Source organism: Artemia franciscana, chromosome 17, assembly GCF_032884065.1.
Source record: "Artemia franciscana chromosome 17, ASM3288406v1, whole genome shotgun sequence".
NCBI lineage: Eukaryota > Metazoa > Arthropoda > Branchiopoda > Anostraca > Artemiidae > Artemia > Artemia franciscana.
The window spans coordinates 41324456-41348737 of NC_088879.1; the positions used below are offsets into that span (position 1 = coordinate 41324456).

Consider the following 24282-nt stretch of genomic DNA (forward strand, 5'->3'; position numbering starts at 1 on the left):
GAATTTTATTTATTCGAAATCAGCATAAACCTCCGATTATTTTGATGTATCTATTGGTATCAACATTCCGTTTCTTAGAGTTTTGGTTACTATGAAGCCGGGTCGTTCCTTACTTAAAGTTCGTTACTTCGAACTGTTTCGTATCCTGCCTTTCGTACTCCCTCTTGTGAAAAATACCCACATTTTTTATTATTTTTCTTTCATATTCACATTGTGAGACGATTTTGCAATGTTTTCTAAAACACGCATTTAATTTCAAAAAGTACAAATTTGTCTCCCTCTTAGATTTTTGAAAAATAACACTTTGCTCACATCACCCCCTCAAGTTTTATGGATTGACACCAGGCAGATTTATCACACTTAATTTTGGCGCCAAAAGTTTGACTACGAATTAAAATTGAGTTTCGATACCAGATAGATTTCTGGCTATTAAAACTATTTGACAAAAAGAAAACAATTTGAAAGTTAATATTTAATTGCAAAAAATAAAACACGCCTTTAATTTCAAAAACTACAAATTTGTCTCCCTCTTAGATATTTGAAAAATATACTTTGCTCAAATCACCCCCAAAGTTTTATGGATTGACACCACTTTATGGGCAATCCTACCAGGATAAGTACTGGCTCCAAAATTTGATTATAAATTAAAATTGAGTTTCGATACCAGATAGATTTCTGGCTATTAAAACTATTTGACAAAAAGAAAACAATTTGAAAGTTAAAATATAATTGCAAAAAATAAAACACGCCTTTAATTTCAAAAACTACAAATTTGTCTCCCTCTTAGATATTTGAAAAATATACTTTGCTCAAATCACCCCCTAAAGTTTTATGGATTGACACCACTTTATGGGCAATCCTACCAGGATAAGTACTGGCTCCAAAATTTGATTACGAATTAAAATTGAGTTTCGATACCAGATAGATTTCTGGCTATTAAAACTATATGATAAAAAGAAAACAATCCCTGAAAATTAAAACAGAATTATAAAAAATGTGGAACGCTTCACGATTTTGCGTGTCATCCTTGCGCAGGGGCCATGCTAATCTTCTCTGTATCGTTCCAATTTTAGTATATGTCTTCCCGAAGGAAGACAATATGTATGTGACCAAATTTGTATATATACCTGGAAACAACCTGGAAAACTGTTAAATAATTTTCAGCAATAAATCCTAATTTACTACGGTAATTTACCCGGAAATAAAATTTTGTAAAGTGGAAAACTAGCTCTATTGTATAACCAAAGTACTTTTAGTTTTTTATTGTTTATTGATGTTCTTGTTTTAAGGCAGTTGCGGTAGATTTAGACATGGTATTTAAAACGGCACTTATGCTTTATTGAGACTCCACTCAAGAAGTGAAGTTAAGTTACTCCTAATGAAATCAAATAATAAAAAAACAAGTTTTTTTTAACTAAAAGTAAGGAGCGACATTAAAATTTAAAACGAACAGAAATTATTCCATATATGGAAGGGGCTCTCCCCTCCTCAACACCCCGCTCTTTTCGCTAAAGTTTTTTATTGTTTTAAAAAGTAGAACTGTGACGAAGAGTCAAACTTTAGGGTAAAGAGCGGGCCGTTGATGAGGGGACAGTCCCTTTCATATACAGGATAATTTACGTAAGTTTTAAGTTTTAATGTCGCACCATACTTTCAGTTAAAAAAAAGCTTGTGTTTTTTCCTTTTGTTTAATCTGAACGTTTTTGTATTAATGCAAGTTTTTATTTTGGTTCATCGCACAAGAGTAATTAAAATGAAATTTGCATATTAATTTTCGCTGTTTTTTGGCTAAATGGCTTTCTCAACGATTTGATCGGACGATTTTGAGAAATAAGGGGTAGGGGAGGGAGCCTAGTTGCCCTCTAACTTTTTTGTTACTTTGATGCGGTGTTTTCGCTTTTTTTCGAAAATAAGCCAAAATTTCGCAGGCTCTAATCTTTTGATAGGTAAGACTAAACTTGATGAAAGTTGTATATTTAAAATCAGCCTTATAATCCGATTCTTTTGATGTATCTATTGGTATCAAAATTCCATTTTTTAGAATTCCGGAGCCCGGTCGCTCCTTACTACAGTTCGTTACCGCGAATTGTTTTAAACGAAAAAAAAAAACGTACCAGTAGTTATGGACACTGGAAGTGAATAATTGCATACAGCATCTTAATGGCCCTCCCCTGAAGTACTGTTGTTGGCTTTTGTACTAATATAAATATTTACCTGTTATAATATAGATATAATATATGTAATAATATAAATAATTAATTTAAAAAAATTATATATAAATATTTACCTATTATAATATAAATATAGTAATATAATATAATGTAATATAATATAAATATAATGTAAATATAATAATATAAAAAATATAAATATTTAATTTAAAAAAAATTTATATATAAATTTTTACCAGCGAATGTATTTTATTTTTAATTTACTATTCAGTTGAAATTTGAGTAAAAAGTGTTCGGTGTACAAAATTAAATTAAAAACAAGTCTGTAAGATGTAATTTCCACATTCAAAATAAAAAAAAAATCTCGCATTTGGGTCGTTTAAGGTGCGAGTCAAGGAGTTATCACCCTGCCTCTCTCAATAGCACTAGGAGCACCCCGTCCCATTTGATGCGTACTCCAATTGCCCCACTCAAATTCACTCTCAACCAAATTCCACAAATTTCGGTTTCCCAGCTCCTAATATGGAACTTTAACAAAATTCCATTCGAATCGAATCTTTTGAATTCTTCCTAGATATGTAGAGTTGCAAAATTACCATAAGTTTTTATATCGACCATAAAACTTCCATTAACGTGGAAAACAGGGAGTTGAGTTTCAGTTTGTTTTTGTTTTGTTTTTTATGTGGAAGTTTCGCATTTGCGCATGCTATATTCCTAGTCAAATAGTGAAATGTTGTCTAATGCTTAATTGGTTTGCGGTTTTGTTGAGGCAAAAGTAATGTTGGTGCAGTGCAATTTGTCTACGTGGGAAATGTTTTATGTTGTTGTCTATTAAAGGTTGTTTTAGTTCTAGGCAGCCTCTGGCCGTTAAAATAACCAGTTTGTTCACATTTTTTTTAAGTTGGTTGATTTGTTGCTTTTTCTTATTGCAACTGTGGCGTCAATTTGGGGGAAGGGGCATTGTCCCCATCCAGTAAATAATTTCTAAGACCACACCGGCTGTGGTCTTAGGAAAAAAAAGCTCACATAATGAAAAAAACCTGCTCACATAATGAAAAAAAAAATGAGAAGAAGAAAAAGGGGATAGAAAAAGGATAATTGTCCTTAGGACTTCAATCCGTGTATTTTTTGCTCTTTATTTACTTTTGTATACTGGGGAAGATCTCGAACGAAATATTGATAGAAACACTGGAAATACTGGCTCGAAATATTCTTGTTTTTGCTCCTTTACAATTTTTTCTAGTTTACCGCTTTCCCCTCAAGATTTTTTAGCCCCCTTCTTGATTCGAAAAAATACCTCTTTTTGATGTTTTCATAAAAATAGCCTTTTTACTACGTTCATTGAATAGTATATATATATATATATATATATATATATATATATATATATATATATATATATATATATATATATATATATATATATATATATATATATATATATATATATATATATATATATATATATATATATATATATATATATATATATATATATATATGTATGTATATATATATATATATTATTATTATTATTATTATTATTAGAATTCGACTTTTCTGCTAGAGACTGTCGGAGGGTCAAAAAAGAATGGCCACCAAAGAAAGGAGTGTGCAACCCCTTTGTATCCATTTTTTAACGCTAAAAGTTTTCATCTTATAAAGCCTTCACCAGTATACATTAACTTTGTTTTTTGAGTCGTTCTCGTCCTTAGAATGGTTCAGGTCAATAGGTCATGATAGTAGACAGCGTATATTTTCTGAGACTGCCGTAAATTTTCACATGAATTTAAATTCTAGTGCCTTGTCGATCGAAAACTGGTTGTTGCCACTTTGCTATGCGGGTCACGTCTCGGCAATTGCTTGGATCCGACCAGAGTGGTCCACTCAAATTAAAGACGGAATTCATACTTTCCAAATTGGGAAACATACAGAATCGGGAACAATAAGGTAAGATGAATTTCTAACCAGCGACTAATTATATCTCCTTCCTCATGAAGTCAAATTACCTGTTCGAAATGAAAAGGCATTAACTCCATAACAGGTAAGTAAGCAAGAGTTTATGGCAAGGAAGGGGGAAAGAGCTTTTGCAAAAACTAGAAAAATGGCGTAATAAGATATCTAATAATAAAAGGAAAATCTAAAAAAAAATTATACTCTTTATAATGTTGGACTAATATCTACTTGTTCGAATAATATCATAAACTAATAAATGGATCATTACTTAAGTAGAAATGATATGTGAAGAGAGGCAAAGACGTAATTAGGGGGGGGGGTCTTCTTCACTTATGAAATGCTAATTTTCTTGAATTTCTGAGCACTTCTCAGAAATTCAAGTTGAAATTATCAAACAAAACTTTTTTTCATTAATTGCTCCCTCACCCAACAAAAATTCCATTGTCCCCCCCCCAAAAAAAAAAAGAAATATTCTCGTGGACGCTCCTAAGGAGAAGACTCTTTCCTCCATAGAAATTACTTTATTCTTACGATTTCCACCTCAGTGTAGCCTACTGTAGTTTAATATAATTCACCAGATTCCGTCGTTCTTTTTTTATTTTAGGTAGCCTACACCAACAATATAGGGCATGCTATACACGCCCTAAAAAAAAAAAAAAAAAAAAAAAAAAAAAAAAAAAAAAAAAAAAAAAAAAATCTAGATGAGTTTTACATTTACCCACCACCTTCACAATCACGCTTCGACGTACTGATGAATCTACTACACACAAATTAACAATTAGTCTAATACCCTGTCAAAAATCGTAAAATGTCAACTATTCCAATTATAAATACAAAATTAGCCTGGTTTCGCAAAATTAAAGCGGGTATCTGTGATCAGTACGGCGTAAAGCTATATTATATTTCTGGCCGTATTTCCATCGAAAGTTGTCACTCCCGGAGGGAGAAGGCCGAGCAGCAGCACCGTAGTCACCAGAGTTTCCGACCCGAATAAAAAGTCCAACCCGAAAATAAAAAAGTCCGACCCGAAATAAAAAGTCCAGGGACAAAAAAAAAACGCAAAAAGGCGAAATGTACATACAATGTTTTAAATGTACTTTCCCCTCTTGAAAAATTGTTTGACCCTTTTTCCTCGTAAAATTTTGTTTAGGGTAAATTTTGTGTAGGAGGGTCAATATTAGAACTCATGCCTTTTGTACTTCTATGAACACTTGTCTGACCCTAAAAGTTAAATATACCTTAGAAATGTTTGTTAGGATTATTCTCTACAAAATTTAGTTTTAATAACTGGCTATAAACGTATGTTATCAGTTCTTAAAACACATGATGAGGGAACGATACTCTGCTTAAATAATTAAAATAAAGTCTCCTTCAGTACTCCCTATGAACGTTTTCTACTCTTGTGCCCCCCCCCCTCAATTGGACCAACAAATCAAAACTTCACCTCCAGCTGTAATCTTTTTCAAAACTTACGGATGTCATACCTACAAACTCGAAACTAGACTAAATTAAAAATAAATGACAAAAAAGTAATAATAAGTTTTTTTTATGACATGGATAATCAAATTATAACACAACCAATTACGAAGCAAATCTCAAAAGCCACATGACATCGTAGCGTCAGGCTATATTAACTTCATAGTCAAGCCTTTTTCCTTCGCAATCTTCCCCTTTTCATAATTTGACGTTTAATTTGTTTTTATGTCGTAAAACTTCCCGCAAAAGATTCAAGAATAATATACTCAATATTTTCTTAGTAACCCTTGAGGTACGCGTAGCATCTGCTACGTGGAAACCATGCACTGAACACTGTTATTAAAGTAAAACCTTCCACTTTATAATTTTTTAGGTAACGGAGTGCTATCACGAAACTCAGTTTACTTCATTAATAATCCTATATTTTAAGATTACCCTTTAAATTTAATATTTATGATACTTTTTCCCATTTTCTCGAAAAGTTAATATATATATATATATATATATATATATATATATATATATATATATATATATATATATATATATATATATATATATATATATATATATATATATATATATATATATATGTATATCATATATAATCTAAATAAATATAATATAATTCTATATAATATTTTTATATATTCTACATTATTCTATTTTATATATATATATATATATATATATATATATATATATATATATATATATATAAAATAGAATTATGTAGAATATATAAAAAATTATATTTGTTTAGATTATATATGATATACATATATATATATATATATATATATATATATATATATATATATATATATATATATATATATATATATATATATATATATATATATATATATATGTATATATATATATATATATATGTATATCATATATAATCTAAATAAATATAATATAAATCTATATAATATTTTTATATATTCTACATTATTCTATTATATATATATATATATATATATATATATATATATATATATATATATATATATATATATATATATATATATATATATATATATATATATATATATATATATATATATATATGTATATCATATATAATCTAAATAAATATAATATAAATCTATATAATATTTTTATATATTCTACATTATTATATTATATATATATATATATATATATATATATATATATATATATATATATATATATATATATATATATATATATATATATATATTGTATATATAGAATATCATATAATAGAATAGTTCTATATAATAGAATATAGAATGATATAATTCTATATAATATTTTTATATATTCTATATTATTTTATTATAATATATATATAATAAAATAATATAGAATATATAAAAATATTATATAGAATTATATATATATATATATATATATATATATATATATATATATATATATATATATATATATATATATATATATCACCATTAACATTATCACTATTATAATTCTATATAATATTTTTATATATTCTATATTATTATATATATATATATATATATATATATATATATATATATATATATATATATATATATATATATATATATATATATATATATATATATATATATATATATATATATATATATATATATATATATATATATATATATATATATATATATATATATATATATTGTATATATAGAATATCATATAATAGAATAGTTCTATATAATAGAATATTATTCTATATAAATCTCAGCTTCTGTATTCTTCTGTATATCGATCTTCTGTATTGTGAATCAATTAGTAGATTATTTTACAAGAGTGAAATTTGACGGCTTTTGATTTCTAATTTTTGGCATCTGTTTGACTCTAAACTGTTGTATAATTGTCTTTTCGTGTAGTTTAACAGCAACATTCTGTCCCAGTAGGCCTACCAGCCTAGACTCAACTAGCCTATTTAAGCTGCCAAGTTTTTTTTTTTCAAACTAACCTACGCTTACTTTGTACAGAATGGATTTTGACTTAGAATGATTCTTAAAAATAAATAATGCAGACTAAATGTCAGTTAAAGAGAAATTTCAGCTTTGATCCTACCGCATTGTAGATTAACAACATCAAAAATTGACTTTTTCTCGAGTTTTCATTGAAGCCGCAAGACGCTACACTGTAAGCGGTGCTAGTTGGTGTCAATCCCCATCTTACCCTATCTTTTTAGGTCAAGTAATTTTTGGTCCCTATCTTTCCCTTTCTTTGTAGTCCCTTCAGTTATATCGCCAAAAATCTAACTCTTACAAGTTTGTTATCCTCTTTCATCTGGATGTTTGCTATGTATAATTGGGAATCAGTTTTGCCATGTTGGGGGAGGGAAAAGTGTACTTTTAAAAATCTACAGGGGATTTTTTTTTTCAATAAAAATACCAAAAGGATATTTATAGGGAAAATATCCAAAAGTTATTTTTTTGAAATCTAGGGGGCAAAACATTCTGGGGGCGGGAATATCTCTTCTGCTCCCGCTAGTTGGTACGACTGTTGTGAATGCTCCTTCAGTGGTTCTGAAATAGTTTATTTTTTATTTTGTCCAAAAAAAAGAGAGAAAAAGAAATCTTGAGAAAAAGTAAACAAAACAAACGTGACTACGGCCAGTAGAAGAAAAAGATAAACTAAAGCGACGCGGATATTTCGTGTCGGTTAATATTTCCCGTAGTTTCGCGGATTAAACACAAGTATCGCTTCAGAGTTGTTTGAATGAAACCACTGAAGCGACTCTATTTCATTGAAGCAACTTTATTTAGCTTCTGTGGTAATCAATCACAGTAACAACAGTTGGTTTTTGTTTTTTTTATTTCTTGGTTTTAGATTTTATTTGGTTTTAGGTTAGTTTGGATATTTTCTTTGTTTTTAGCGTTGAAGACGCCTTGTTTTATACAAGCGAAATATTCGCGTCGTTTTAGTTTGTCTTTTTCTTCCACTGGCCGTTGTCCCGTTTGTTTTTTCTTCTTGAGATTTTTTTCTTTTTTGTTTTTTCATCGCTGGCCAGTTTGACGTTATATCTTTCATTATTTGTTCGATATTTGTCCTTGATATGTGTAAAATGATTAAAAAAAGTTTTTTTTCCTGGTTAGGCCTGATAATGTTTTGTGATTTAATTCATTCCTTAAGAATGGACATTTCAAGATACTAACCAGTTTATAAAGACTATTATCACAATGAGGAAAAGGTGAGCTGCTTTTGTACTTTTACATGCATAGGGTTTCATTAACCCTTTGAAAGAATTGGGGCTCCTACCCGGAGTGCTCTTTGTTTTTACCCCATTCATCCTGTATCATCTTCCTTTGATAAATTTGAAAATTCCTGTTTTGGTAGGCTAGGAGATTGTAACTCCATGTCTAGCAAATATGGCGTACTATAAGGCTAGAAAGGGAAAAACCAAGGAGCGGGGGGCGAATCTCCAGCATTTGTATTGGAGGGGGGGTGTAAGAGTGGTCCATATCTGGATAGTCAATGGGCATGGGATACATAATATTTTTTTCTCCACATTATTGGGGATGCAACTACCCCCACTACTTCCCCCCCTCTACCTCCCTTAAGTAGAGCGAATATTCTCTGTCAAAATCTAGCTTCCGCATTTTATCAGGTTTTCTTGGAAATCACTAAATAGTAACTTTTTTGTTTCATTTTTGGAACAGTAAGAAATCTATGAACAATGAGATTTTCATGAATACATTTTCTTAAATCCGTTTTCTTCTTCCCGTCTTTGCCGGTCGTTTTCAAATGGACGGGGATCCTTGGTTTTTATTCTGCTCTAAGTTTTGGATGGGGAAAGTGGTGAAACCAGTTTTTACTTCCCTTAGATAAAACTGTTGCAGAAACTTAAATAAAACGAAATTGAATAGAATAACAAAACAAGTAAATCAAATAATAATTATAAAAACAGTAATAATAATCGGCTGTATTTCAGAACGTATAGCAGACAGAAACTTTTAACTGCTCAGTTGGACTCGTCGATACTATTGTCGATACTATTGGAGTATCGATACTATGTCGATACTATTGGAGTATCGATACTATTTCGATACTATGTCGATACTATTGGAGGTCGACCCTTGACTCAAAATCAAATTATCGTGTAGGTACTAGGTATAATCTTCAACAATATGCACCTTGCGACTCCAGCAACTCCACTCTCGGGAAACGTAGGAACGTAAATTTATCAGGAACATCGTCGCTGTTGTACTCTCGCATCGTTTTCAAAAATGGGAGGAAAATCCTGAAAATGAGAATTATTAGAAAGATGGTTTCGTATAGTCGCTTATACAGATAATCATTCTGTGAGGTGGGTTCACCAAATAAGCCAGAAATCGGATATTAATGTGAAAATTTGAGGAAATTTCGGGAAAAATTGAGAAAATTGTTCGATTCTGGGCGGCCGTGCCTGTATATGACACCAGTGGCTTGTGGCTTGGCTAAGAACTTCATGTATATGCTTTGCTTGGAAGGGGGTTGACTCAAACCTTAGTACGTTTTGTCAAAGGAAAGCACAGTCAAATTTATTAATGGTCATAACAGTTCTTGGAAGGGACACTACGGTATTAAGGGCCCTTTTAATGCACGTCTGGTAGGCTATAACATATGTCAATGCATGAAACTTGTTTTATTTTTATTCTGTCTTATACTTCCTTCCCTACTTTCAAAAGGAGAAAAAAATCATGCCCAATCCCATCCTCCTTGAGTAGCTTCCATGTTTTCTAGATTAGGCTAAATGGTTTATGATATAACTGGAATTTGAGATGCATTTTTGTTCTTAATTTGCGCGTACATTTCTTTAAATTCAAGGTTTAAATTTTTTTAGCTTAATTTTCGTGAAAGGGTGATAAATTCCAACAGCAGCAAAAAATAGTGTTTGATAGTGCAACATACAATCTCTAGTTGTAGTTGGTCTATCAGTAGGTGCAGTTGATTGCTGAGATCGATCAGATTGATTGATCAGAACATTAGCAGGGGACTGGATTTTGGGAAAGGTTAGAGTTTTTCAAAAAAATAAAACTAAGAAAATATGTGTAAAACAGACGCGCCACTTCACAAAAATATTGGGATTGGACTTTTCCTCATTTTTTAAATGAAGATACAAAAATTTGAGTCGAGCATTTTTGCCCAGATTTTGGTAGAAGCTCTAAAGAGAGGGGTTGACTTCTCAGTTATAAAGTTTCTTCGAAACATGTATAAACATATTCTTGCCAAAATGAAGTGCGGCTCAGAGCTTTTTAATGTGCTAAAGGGCGTTAGACAAGGAGGTCTTACTTCCCCCCGCGCTTTTTAATAATTCAGTCATTCCAGCTCAGAGTTCTATTGAGTCCACATGTATTTAGGGAGTTAAGACGTGTCTTTACTAACGTATGCTGGTGATATCCTGAATCCGGGTCGCACTTTCTCTGGTTGTGATTTGCACACTGTGATTTTTTCTGGTTGGTTTGTGATGCATTTTCTCGAAGTTAGAACTAGAACGTTAGCAGATTGGTTTAAATCTTAATGTGGATAAAACTGTAGCTGTCGGTTTCAACCTCAAAGGATGCTTGGATAAATCCCTCCAACTTAATGAAACTTGTATCCCCCTCTCTAAAAGCCTTACTTACCTGGGAATGCCCATTGGATATTCAATTAAAGCAACTATTAAGTTAGCCATCCAAAATCTTGAAAAAAAGACAAGGATAGCTTAGGCCTTTGTGTCACTCTTCGTTTCCATCTTTCTAAACTTTACAATATTCTAACTTTGCTTCATCTTCTTGCTCCGCCTCCTATTTGGCAACTATTTCCTGCTTCAAAAAAAAAATGTTCCCCGGATTTATTTTAAATTTGCTAAATTCCTTTCGCATATGCCCCCTTTGACTAGTAACTCTTTTTTGTCCCAGACATTTAAACTCGTCTTTCCATCTACAATTATTGATAAAAGTGTGAATGATTTTAAATCTTCCGCTAGTAAGCTTAATCATGATTGGTCTTCTCTATTCTTATGATCTTATGATTGGGTTATAATTCTTATGTCTTATGTGTTTTGTGTTATGATAGTGTTGTTTTATGGATCTTATGATTATGTTCTTATGATTGTAAAAACTACTTATTTTTGTTGAGTGTACGAATTTCTTCTTTTTTCTCTTTATTTCCCCTTATGTTGTACTCTGTCATTTAGAAGATTTGCACTCTTTTTTGTCTTGACGGATTATAAATAAATTGAATTGAACAAGGTATACAAAAGTTTTTTTTTGCAGTTTTGTCTAATTTTCGCCCCTAGCAAAACCCCCATATTTCTAAGCTGTGCCCTTTTTTTGAACTTCCACTCCCAAAAAAAGTACCTTCCACCCTAGAAGTAAATTTATTCACTCTGTTTCGAGCTTAATGTTTTTTAATGAAAATCTATTTAAGAAATTTTGATGGTAGATGGAATTCTAAACACTACAACTTAATATCCAGCTACTCTTGATATGTTCTTTTCAAACGTTCGTCCTCCAGATGCTCTTCTCAATATTCGTCATAACTATTGGTGAGTAGTTCGGCTGCAGTAATAGAAAACGTGGTACACAATATAAATTTCAAGAAAGAGTTAAAAAAATTAAAAAAAAATTATTTTTGTAGTTTTTCTTTTCCCCCCTCCTGAAAGTCAGAATCATGTATATACTGACACGACCCATGGGAATATATCAGTTAATAGAGCTAGACTAACTTTATTAGTACATCTAAAAAAAACATTTGAAACATATTTTTAAAATAATCTTTTTTTTAATGTCAGTGTAGTAGCATCTTTTTATCAGGTTCTGTTGCAGAATAAACTACAAAGAGTAGTTACCATTCCTGCTTGATTTGGCGACATTAGTAATTTCTAATTTCTGTGAAACATCGCCTACATCCTCTTTATCTTCTGCTTATCTTTACTAATGAAGCAATTTACAGAAATATACGTATATATATATATACCCGTATAATGGAGCGTAGACCCCCTATCAAATAACGCAGTTGAAAGAATTTCCTACCCTTGGTGGTTATAACCCTTTGATTGAAGACATCTGCATGTAATTTGCATAGAGGAAAAATTATACCGTCGCTGCTTTTGATATAAAGACTTTGAATAGACCCAAGTCCTGCAGTCGGCACTGTGTGAACGGGGTCGCATTTCTATGTGGAGTAACCAAGAATTCTTTGGAATTCCAAGGACTGTCATAATCTTTCTAAGACTATATTTACTTGTATTATAAATAGACTCGTATTTACTGTTCCAGAAGCTTCTACAATGCAAAAAGAAGAAAGATACAAGTTGTTCAGGGATGCCAACTCGTGGAAACGTAGGGAGGGGTAAAGAGTTTTTTACGTTATTTACAAGTAAAAATATAAAGAAAAAATATTTTCAAAATCCAAAGGGGAGGACTTTTTTATAGAAAAACTAAAAAATATATGTTCAAAAATCTCCCCTGAATTGGTGCCCCCGAGGTTGCGTTTTTGGAAAAAAGTTTGAGGCTCTTTTAGCTTGCTGAAATTGTTGGTAATTTTTAAGTGGCGGTGCCATTTACCTGCTATGGTGCTGCCAGCGAAAATTTTCGCTCAAATCTTAGTAACTCCATTGTTTTGATTTTCCCAAAAGTTTAAAAGATAAATGCATAAATGCAGCATCAAATTATGTGGTAAGACACAAAGCGGGTCTTACATAATGAGCATGTCCGACGAAAAAAGAAAATAAGTGAATTGGCAACAACAAAAAAAGGATCAACAAAAAGGATCACTTAACCCACAATTTTGTTTAAACAAACTAACTAGAAGCTTAACTACATATCCGCCGTGGAAAACAGCTTCAATCTTTTTCGCACCCAGGTAACTCGTAGTTACCACAAAATATAGTTTACAGAAAAACGCATTTCAAACTATGCATTTACGGGAAACAACGCACAACAATACTTTGAAGATCGCAGGCATGATGCATGATGCCACGCTTGGCACGATTTCCGCCACGCTTGGCAGTCGCCACCTGGTATAGGTGATTTTTGAAAGTGGGCACCCCCTTGGTTAAGGTGTTGTGCAGAATCCAATATCTGGGAATTAGAGGTAGCGGTAGTTGCTAATTTCAGCTCGTGGCGATGATTGGCACGACAATTATACATTTAGGGTCATTATACCGTCATCAGGTAGCTCACAGAACATAAGAAAGTGAAGTGAATTGAATTCATGGTGCTTTAGCTGTTCTAGAAATTAAAAGGGGACAAGTCCCACAAGTTGTATTGGAAAAAATAGTTCTATTAAATAGATCGACAAAATATAAAGTAATAGTGCTTAGTTTTCGAGATGTTTTAAAGGTCTTTCTGATTAAAACATAGGCTACACAACTTATTCATAAATTGTTAATGCTACTAAAACTACTGCTAACAACTCACCATAGCACCAAGCCGCCTGAAGCGAACACAGCTCTGCACGCTTCCCCACCATCCCAATCTATTCAAAGCCTCCCTCTTTACACTCCCCCAGGAAGTTCCCACTTCCCTTAAATCTTTCTTTACGACATCCTTTCACCCAAACCGCGGACAATCTGCTTTCAGCTTAGCCCTAACATGGTGGGCCGAGAAGGACAATCTTTGGCAGTCTGTCATCTTTCATCCGCAGAACGTGCCCTAGCCATCTCAACCTTTCTCTCATTACGGCCTTAGAAAGTGGGACTAAACCACACTTTTCGTACAACCTACTGTTTGAAATACGGTCAGTCAGTTGGTTACCCAAAATAATCCGTAGGCAATTTCTCTGGAAAACATCAAATGATAACAGATTTGGTATAATTAAATTACTAATTTGTTATTTTTCAAAGATATACAACCGTTCAAATTCGTCGTCTTTCTGCTACGGCAACATTGTCAAGTTTCAAAGAAGCGTTAGGAAACCATTTTCCGTAGATTTTCAAACAGTGGTAACGTGGTAACGAACTGTAATAAGGAGCGACCCGGCTCAATAGTAACCAAAACTCTAAAAATTGGAATTTTGATATCAATAGCTACATCAAAAGGATCGTATTTTAATCTTGAATTTAAGTATATAAGTTTAATCAAGTTTAGTTTTACCCATCAAAAGTTACGAGCCTGAGAAAATTTGCCTTATTTTAGAAAATAGGGGAAAAAACCCTAAAAGTCATAGAATCTTAACGAAAATCAGACCATCAGATTCATTGTATCAGAGAACCCTATTGTAGAAGTTTCAAGCTCCTATCTACAAAAATGTGGAATTTCGCATTTTTTTTTTGCCAGAAGGGAGATCACGGATGCGTGTTTATTTATTTGTTTGTTTGTTTGTTTTTTTCCCCAGGGGTGATCGTATCGACCCAGTAGTCCTAGAATCTTGCGAGAGGGCTCATTCTAACAGAAATGAAAAGTTCTAGTGCCCTTTTTAAGTGGCCAAAAAATTGGAGGGCACCTAGGCCCCCTCCCACGCTAATTATTTTCCCAAAATCACCAAATCAAAATTCTGAGATAGAGTCGAGTCGAAAGAGAAAGAGTTGAACTTTTCTCTTAACTCTACTTTTTAAAACAGTAAAAACTTTAGCGTAAAGAGCGGGGCGTTAATGAGGAAGCAGCCCCTTTCATATACGAAGTAATTTCTGTTCGTTTTAAGTTTTAATATCGCTCCTTACTTTCCGTTAAAAAAACTTGTTTTTTTTTATTTAATTTCATAAGAATCATGCATTTTGGGATTATTATATCGTCATCAGTTAGCCCTCAGTACGTAAGAAACTGAAGTGAATAAGAGCCTCGGCCCCTTAGCGAGTCTTTTTTAAAAGTTAAATAAATAACAAGCGAGTTTTTTGCATAATGATTAATTAGACATTAGTTGCTTGCTTTCGAATTGTGGCTACGGCAATTCGAAAGGTATTATTTGAATGTTCCATACTTACGGAAATTTCTATATGTATACATATATATATATATATATATATATATATATATATATATATATATAGTATAAAATATTATATAAACTGGAAATAGTTTATGCATAAATGGTAGCGCAGCAAGGGTCAATTGTAAGGGCCAAAGACCTGAGCGAACGGAGGGAAGCTAGATAACAGCCGGCTATTTGTAGACCCATATTATACATTATACAACGGCAGAACATTACAGTAGATATATGAAACGTTGGTAAGCACCAAAAATGGGATCAAAATTTGTATTTATAGGGAAGAGTCCAAAAAGATGAGTCGATTAAACGCTGATATCATTCTAAGTTTACAAAAACTATAAATACACACAACCGCCCGGGGAAGGCTCAAACAGCCTCATGAACGGATGAGTTACATCAGTTACAGATGAGTAAATTGTATTCATGATTTTTGTTTGCCTACCTTTTTAAAGCTGAATCTTTTAGATTTTTCTAGCTAAATTGCTGTGACCTTGTCAGAGCCGTTCAAAGGGGGTAGGGCAACTGGGTCAGCTATTCCGGGCATCGTGGCTAGGGGTTTGCTCACTTTGATAAAATTTTTTATTTTGATTCGGCCTTGTTTGTTTATATTGGAGTCGGGAAGGGCTCCCTTGCCGACTCCAAAAATTAATTTTTGGATTAAAAATTAATTTTTATCATAAATTAAAAATTAATTTTTTTTAATTAAAAATTAAAAAATTAATTTTTTCCGGGTGCCACTAACCCTAGGAATGGCTCTGTACTATGCATTTCTTTATTTTTTGTAATGACTTTTTGAAAAAAGACACGTGGCTAAAGCTTAACTAGAGAATTTCTATGCTTTCGTTAATTTTTTAGACAATAAACCCTCCGCCTAAGGTAGCAGAAAAAAACTTCCGTAGACAAGGTATCTGAATTTGCTATTCAAACATGGTTGTGCTTATAGCCCTCTGGTGAAAAATTCCTATGTCAAACAAAAGATGAATTATGGTCAGTCAAGTTTTCTTCTAGCGTCTATGCCGGCTTAGGGTTTGTTATACCCAAACGCAATTAGTACTTTAAGCCAAGAGAAAGTGATCGATTGAGGCTTGTAGAATGCGTAACGTAAAGGAGCCCCCTAGGGGATGCGCACTAAGGTGCCATGTGTACGTAGGAGGCTGGAGGCACAGAAAAGGGATCGAAAGTCGACTAAGGTAGTTCAGAAGGGGGTATGTCACGAAATTTCTAGACGAGATTGCAAACTCTAAAACATACGAAGGCAAGACAGCCTCAAGGCAAGTCTTGAGGCTTTTTCAACATTTTGACTAAAACCGTCATCTTAAAATTACTATCTAGCCATCAAGAAGATGGGAAAGAAGAAATTTCCTTATTTACATTTAATAAAAAAAAAGTTTTTTTTTCAATTTAAAGTAAGGAGCAACATTAAAACTTAAACGAACAGAAATTATTTCGTATACGAGGGGGTCGCCCTCTCTTCAATACCTCGCTCTTTACTCTAAAGTTTGATTTTTTGTGGCAGCTATTTAAGAATGACTCCTGAATCACAAAGGCCGTTTAATTAAAATAATAGGCTTTTTTAGAAGTTCTAATAAAAACTTTAGAACTTTTGAATAAGTATTGAGGAGAAGGTGACCCCTCATATACATAATAATTTCTGTTCGTTTTAAGTTTTAATGTTACTCCTTACTTTCAGTTGGAAAAAAACCTTTTTTTTTTGTTTAATTTCTGATCGTTTTTTAAATAATGCCGGAAAATCCGGCTCCCCTTCAATGGAAAATTCTCTCCCCTCACGAAAAATCCCTCCATGGAAATATCCTCCCACGTACCCCCCCCCTTCACAAGAATTATTCCCCCTGAAAATGTCTGTATACTTCCGAATAACCAATGCTAAGCCCGAAGTCCAGCGAAACCTAAATGACCAATAAATCCAAGAGTGGCAAGCCCATAAGGACCAATCTGTTTCTTTGAGGTTCTACTCCCGAGCTAAAGGTTGCTGGGGGAGGAGGTTTATTTCAAATTTGGGTTGAACAAAATGGATTTGAAGAAATTGTTTTCGGTAAGAGGGGATAGTTTGGATTTAGGTGAGAGAAGGAAATTTTGGGAAAGTTTAGGCTGGCAGCTGGACCCTACTTTTGCCCTATGTGTGGATGTGTGAATGAAAACTTATTTCGTTTTATATCCGAGTGTGAAGAGCTGTCTGAATTGCGGAATGACTGTTTTGGACGAAAGTTTGGGAGTGAATGTTGGTTAACTGAGCGGATAGCTGAAAGGAACGCACGTGCTATTAAAAGTCGTGCAAGCTTTTTCGTTTAAGGACTAAACATAGGGAATCATGTTTGGGGGATAACTTATTACGGTTTTTAGGATTTTAATTTTATCATGTTTGGTTATTGTCGGTTAAAACGTTGGATCTTGGTGTGTTTCTTTTTTTGTCATTTTTTTATTTATATTATCTAAAGCTGTGTTTTGTTCCTGGTATTTGTTTGTAGACTGTATTCTGTCTTGCTATGACCCAGAGGTTGAAAGGAACACATTTGCTATTAAACAGTCGTGCAAGTTTTTTCGTTTAAGGACTAAACATAGGGGTATAGATAGCTTGTTAGGTGTATTGTTGTTGTATAGTTGTATTCTGTTCTGTTCTTTTGTTGTTCTTTTTTATTTTATTTTTATTTATATCATCTAAATTTGTATTTTGTTTCTGAGTTTTGTTTATAGACTGTATTAGGATTTTTTGCAATAAATCTTATCTTATCATAATCTCGTTAACAGAATCAAATTCTGGGCCCTGTAGTGGGCTGCTGCAGCTTAGCTCGAACTTATTCCGTATTACCAAGTAGAGAACAATTTCAACGTACCATTACAGGGTGCATTGAAGTCCCTTTTACATATAAGGTAATTTCTCTTCGTTTCAACATCGCTCTTTCCTTTCACTTGAAAAAACAACTTCCTCTCAGTTAACAATTTCTGTACTTGTCTGTTAGACGGAACACATCCAAGAAGTGAAGTGAGGTTAGTTTTAATTATATATACCAAAAAATGATGATAATATAATGCTTTAGAAACAAAATTATGGAAACTACGACAAAGAATTGTGGAAACAGGTCGCGCAGAACGCATTATGTTAAATACCTAACTTAACCTAACCCTAAGCATCTTTATGTATTAAATATTAATATTAATGTAATGTAATAATGTAATGTAAATATTAATGTAATATTAAATATTATGTCGCAGTTTTCTCACACAAAATAAGCAATTTTTTAAACATACGTAGCTCTTACCCCCGAAAACTAAAACTTTTGACATAGGAAAAGAGCCTTTAATCACATTCTTTACCATGTGCAATCATAAATTAGTCTAATATCTTCATTTTTTCCATGGACATAGCTATTACCCTCGAAAACTAAAACTTTTGAAACAGGAAAAGAGCCTTTAATCACATTCTTTACCATGTGCAATCATAAAATAGTCTAATATCTTCATTTTTTCAACGGACGTAGCTCTTACCCCCGAAAACTAAAACTTTTGAAATAGGAAAAGAGCCTTTAATCACATTCTTTACCATGTGCAATCATAAAATAGTCTAGCGATTCCAGAGTGGCAAACAGGTTTTTATCAGATCTTAGACAGCGTAATTCTTGAGTGTGTTCTGTTTAACAGAAAAGTACCATAATCCCTACGAAAAAAGGTGGAGCGCTACTAAGGTCGTATCCAGAATTTTTTTTGGGGGTGGGGAGGTACAAAAAAACTTTAAAAAACGCATCAAAAATTAGTTTATATTCATTTTTGTTCCATTTTTACGAGTTGGACAAACATTTCGGGGGGGGAGGGGCTAAACCCCTACTCCCCTCAATACGGCCTTGAGCGCTACGGTTCCTGTTCACTTTAGTTTGTGATATCCTGTCGGCTACCTAATGACGATATGATTATCCCAAATGTGCAATTCTCGTGCAAATCATCGCAATAAATTGAAATCCGCAACTCATCTTCAGGCAGGTGTGAAAATGATTGCGGCAATTCTTTCTGACAGACATGTAGTAAAAGCGTATAATTTACCACTTGACCAAATCGGTTTGTTTGAAGGAAATGGTGGGAAAAGTGGGTATTAACCCATCTTAACACCAGGTGAAGTGAATAGATCAACTCTTGAAAGAATATCATACAGGTGGTGGGCCTTTGACGACTAAAATGACATGGATTTCAGATTAGGATCACTCTTTTGTATAGCGTATCAAGGGGCTTCGAGTATATTAACGGCTCGTTTAGCTGATCTAGTAAATAAATTGGGCATCAATTGGAGACAGTTATGTACATAGGTTAACACAACCTAAATTTAACGTGGAAAGGACAATAGAATGAAATCTGATTGTTTGAATTGGCAGGGGCATCTTTTGGGGGAGGCAAGGGGACAGTTACCCCCTAATAATGTAGATAAATAATTATTATATATCCCATGACCCTTAACTACCCGGATAGGGAGCCCTCTTGTCGCTCCCCATAAAAATGCTAGAGATTCGCCCCTGGGAATTGGCCAAATGGAAACTTACAACCCACAACCATTCACATATATATATATATATATATATATATATATATATATATATATATATATATATATATATATATATATATATATATATATATATATATATATATATATATATATATATATATATATATATATATATATGGCATAAAAAAAAACTTAAGAAGGTGAGCTTGCCCTTGAAAGTGAATTTGTCTTTAGGAATCAATAGATTGTTAACGTTTGAATTTTTACTGGTGAAAAAGGGTGTCAAGTTTAACAAATTAGTTCAGCTGGCTTATTTTCTCGATTCAACGTGGCAACACTGACAGAAACGGGACACTAGCCTAAAAATTCATACTTTTATATCAGCGAGACGAAAAATCTTAGAAAATCGTGGTTTCCTGATATAAATAGGCCTAATATGGCTCCAGGGAGCAAAAAATGTTTTGATTTTTATGTTTTTGGCATTTTAATACAACCCAAATTGGAATGAAATATTAGATTTTTTTTTTAGTTATGGGAGACGGTAGGGGGCTCAACATCCCTAAAGCAATTCATTATTATCTTAATTCGCACTTAGAGGCGAATTAGTTGCAAGAACTATGATGTTCCGTAGTTGATGACGGCGATAGATGTGGTTGCTGTGTGAAGGTCAAACGACAAACCATCGGTACTAGAGAGTGCTGGAGAGATGCAATTTAAGCCTACTCGGTAACGGTGATCGCATAGGTCGCATATCCAGGGATTTAGAGTTGGTACCACTGCACAACAGCAACTTCGGATTGAGTGTGCGAGATGGTTGGGTACGACAAGCCACATCATCCTCCAAGCTGATTCTCTACTGTCTTCCAAGAGTGTTATGATAGTGAGGGCTGGGAGGGGTTTTTCCACCGGAATCTCCATGGTTTGGCCTCCGATTCCTTGTTGAGCCTTTTTGTGATTTCCTCAGACGAGGTTGAGGAGATTGTACTTTGCTTATTTCGTTCAAATCGTTCACCACTCGCTGGCTGAAAAAAATCTAGTCGGACCTTGGTGTTAACAGTGGTTTTTAACAGTTTTTTGGAAAGTCCTCGTATTTGTCTTTGGTGGGGAGAGAAGGTGAACAGCTCCTGGTCTGCTTTCTGTAGGTGAGCATCATATCATTTCGCCTACGTTGAAAAACGAGTGTTGGGAGGTTAGCAGATTTTAATCTACTGCGATAGGGCTGACTGTGTAAAGCGTCGATGTATTTGGTAGCTCTCCTTTGGACACCTTCAACGAGCTGGATGTCGCTCTTGTAGAAAGGACCAGCCAGACATGTACCGAAATCCAGGATTGGCCTGACTAGAGCTTTGTATAGTTTCAGAAAACTGTGAAGGATCAACTACTGACGGTTCTTTTCAGGAGTCTCAAATTTGTGTTTGCTTTCGAAACTGCTTGGGTGGTGTCCTCGTGTAATTTTAAACTGTCATCCAACAGAACTCCTAGGTCTCTACCACTGCTAGAAGTAGGAAGCAAGACTTTCGATGACGTTTTGCCGTCGTACATAGTGTGCTGCGGGTTACCACGGCCGAAATGAAGAGTGACGCACTTTGAGATGTTGAAGGACAGAAGCCACTTATATGTCCATGCTTGAATTTGGTTAAATTCGGCTTGTAGACTACTGTTGTCCACGGTACCAAATAGCTTAGAGTCGTCAGCATAAAGAGTCAGGTGTTTTTTTGTTTCAGCTACCCAGTCATTGATGTAGATGAAGAATAAGGTCGATCCGGGGAAAGTTCCTTGAGGGACACCGCTCAGAACTTGGCAAGGTGTTGAATAGACCTTCTCTCCGTCTGTGACTAAGAGCCGAACCTTTTGCTTTTTGCAACCAAGGAAGGTCATTAGCCAGTCGGCTAGCTCTTTGTTAATGTCCACGGCTGTAATCTTGGAGCACAAACGACTATGAGGGACTTTGTCAAAGGCTTTGGCAATGTCTAGTAGAAGTAGGTTGACAGGAAATCCTCTGTCAAGAAGCTGAGTAATTAGCTCGTAATTTTCGAGTAAGTTGGTTTCAACTGACTTCCCGGGAAGAAAACCATGTTGTTTATCTGAGATAATGCTGTCGGAAACGAGGTGCTTGAGAAGTGCGTCGTTGACAATTCCCTCTAAAACCTTAGCAGCAGCAGACGTCAGGTTTATAGGTGTATAGTTTTCAGCTTTAGATCGGTCCCCCTTTTTGAATATGGGTGTAATATAAGCAGTCTTCCATTGTGAGGGAACAACTCTGCTGTCTAGAGAAAACTGAAACAGATGGCAGAAAGTAGGGGAACTCTCGGTAGCTGTTTCTTTGAGCAACCTCGGATGGATTCCGTTGGGACAGCCATATTTGTTGGCATCAAGGGTTTTTAGTCTCTTTTCCACCATAGGTACAGTGATAACAACCGTGCTCATAGGAGACAGTATGTCGTATTTAGGAGGGGGTGGAGGCTCACTATCTTAATTATAGGCCATTATTTCTGATTGTTTCTAAATGGAGCCAATCTTAGAAGAGGTTCCCTATCACATCACTATGTGCAGTCATAGTTGTGCAGAAAGCATTTATGGTTAAACACAATATGCATGTTTATTGCTTCTGGTGAATCGGTTGATTAAGTAATTTGATACTCAATTTTGCCTTTTCGACACATACAAAAAAAAGAATAAAACAACTAAAGAATGTACTAAATTCTCCTCCCTGCCTGTTTCTAAGGAATTTTTTAGATCAAACCATTTTTTAGATTATGTAAAAATACAAGAAGCGGAAATTACTGAAGACAATTTGTAATTACACAGAACTAAGGTTTGAATCATACCGTTACACAGGTAAGGATAGATAGGGACAATCCCTCTTACAATCGTTTGGATTGCAAGAGAATTCAGAACCATTGGCCTGAACATACGTGTTTTTGCATTTTAGACAGCATTGGATGAGGTACGTTGGTTGTTATGACCAAGTAACTTTAATTTACGCTTGCTTGTGACGATGGCTTCTCATATCCCCGCCAGCAGCCTATGTCGCCAACTTCCAGCAACGCGTCTCATCATCCATAGAACTTAGACGATAGGACCCATGACGTTCACAAAATCCCCATGAAAGGACTGTTTGTCCCCAAAGAGTGGTCCACAAAAATGGACTCTGTTTAACATGCTTGGATTTTTGGAAGTTGTTGATGATATTTGAACGAGGAAAAGGGTCGTGCTGAGTTTAAAAAAAAACAAAAAGTGTAGGGAATAAACAAATGTACAAAGTTTTCCCTTTTGAAGCAGCTAATTTCACACTTTGATTACCCAGTATCCACATCTGACGCTGTAACCATGATCATCATGGTTACAGTATTCGCTTCAACTTAGTAAAGGACGAAGTTCAGCCCATAGTAACCAAAAATTAAAATTTTTTTTGAAAAATATGTGTCAAGTTAGCTTATTCATGAGTGGCAACTATGATTTATTTATTGGGAAAATTTACAGGAACTTAGAAATCCAGGACAAGGGCCGCCACATGTAAACTTGCCCTGCCTGGATGTACAGGCTATATGCAAACATAGTTATGTTGACTCTATAGTAGAAACTATCTCACATTTTCTTAATGCCAAATTTCGTATTCACGTTAGTTTGTTAAACGTTAATGAACGACGCTAAAGTAATGTCACGTTTTACAACTTGGCTAATGCCAGGTGACAGTTTTTCTTCTGAAAAAGTAGCTGAAAAAACTGGTGTTCCCAAGTAGACAGTTTAGGTTTAAAAGTAAATCATAAAAAAGTAAATGTAACAAAATTTCAACTATGTAATGAGTTCAATTGGCAAACATATATTTTATTTATGTCAATTATTTTCAAAACACGGCGTGGTCACTGAACTTCTCATTCAGAACTTTTGATTTGTGGTGGCTTTGGGGTAGAGAATTGTATTGAAATTTTTTGGGACAGGGACTCGTGGGAGTTGTATGGTAGGGGACTGTGTGAGAAGGATAACTGTCATTGGTGAGTCCTGTGGAATTTGGATCCAAAATTTGCTGTTGAAAGGTTTTTAATGTTTCTTTTTTGATAAGACGCTCACTTAAAAAATCAGTGGAAATACAACAACGCATCAAAAAGATATGAATAATTTGCAGTCTTTTTCTGGAAAAAGGAAACAAATTTAATGTCAGGGAAACCCCCAAATTTAGTGCCAGAAATGGGCCATAAAAAGCCTTTTACTCTTATTTATCTTCAAGCATGGATTGCTCCTTGTCAGTTGCACGTGAAAGCAAAG

At 33.8% G+C, this 24282-nt stretch overlaps 1 protein-coding gene and 1 non-coding gene across 3 annotated transcripts in view; one reads left to right on the top strand and one right to left on the bottom strand.

Moving 5' to 3' along the window:
* The window catches only part of LOC136038246 (UPF0489 protein C5orf22 homolog), a 327878-nt gene that overhangs the window by 30516 nt on the left and 273080 nt on the right, over positions 1-24282 (top strand). For both annotated transcript variants that reach the window (XM_065721355.1, XM_065721356.1), the window contains exon 3: positions 3972-4121. In XM_065721355.1, coding sequence (XP_065577427.1) covers positions 3972-4121 — 150 coding nt within the window. The remainder of the gene's footprint in view (positions 1-3971; positions 4122-24282) is intronic.
* LOC136038327 (U6 spliceosomal RNA) lies at positions 991-1096 on the bottom strand. The gene has a single exon (XR_010620195.1). It is a non-coding gene; the product is annotated as a U6 spliceosomal RNA (small nuclear RNA).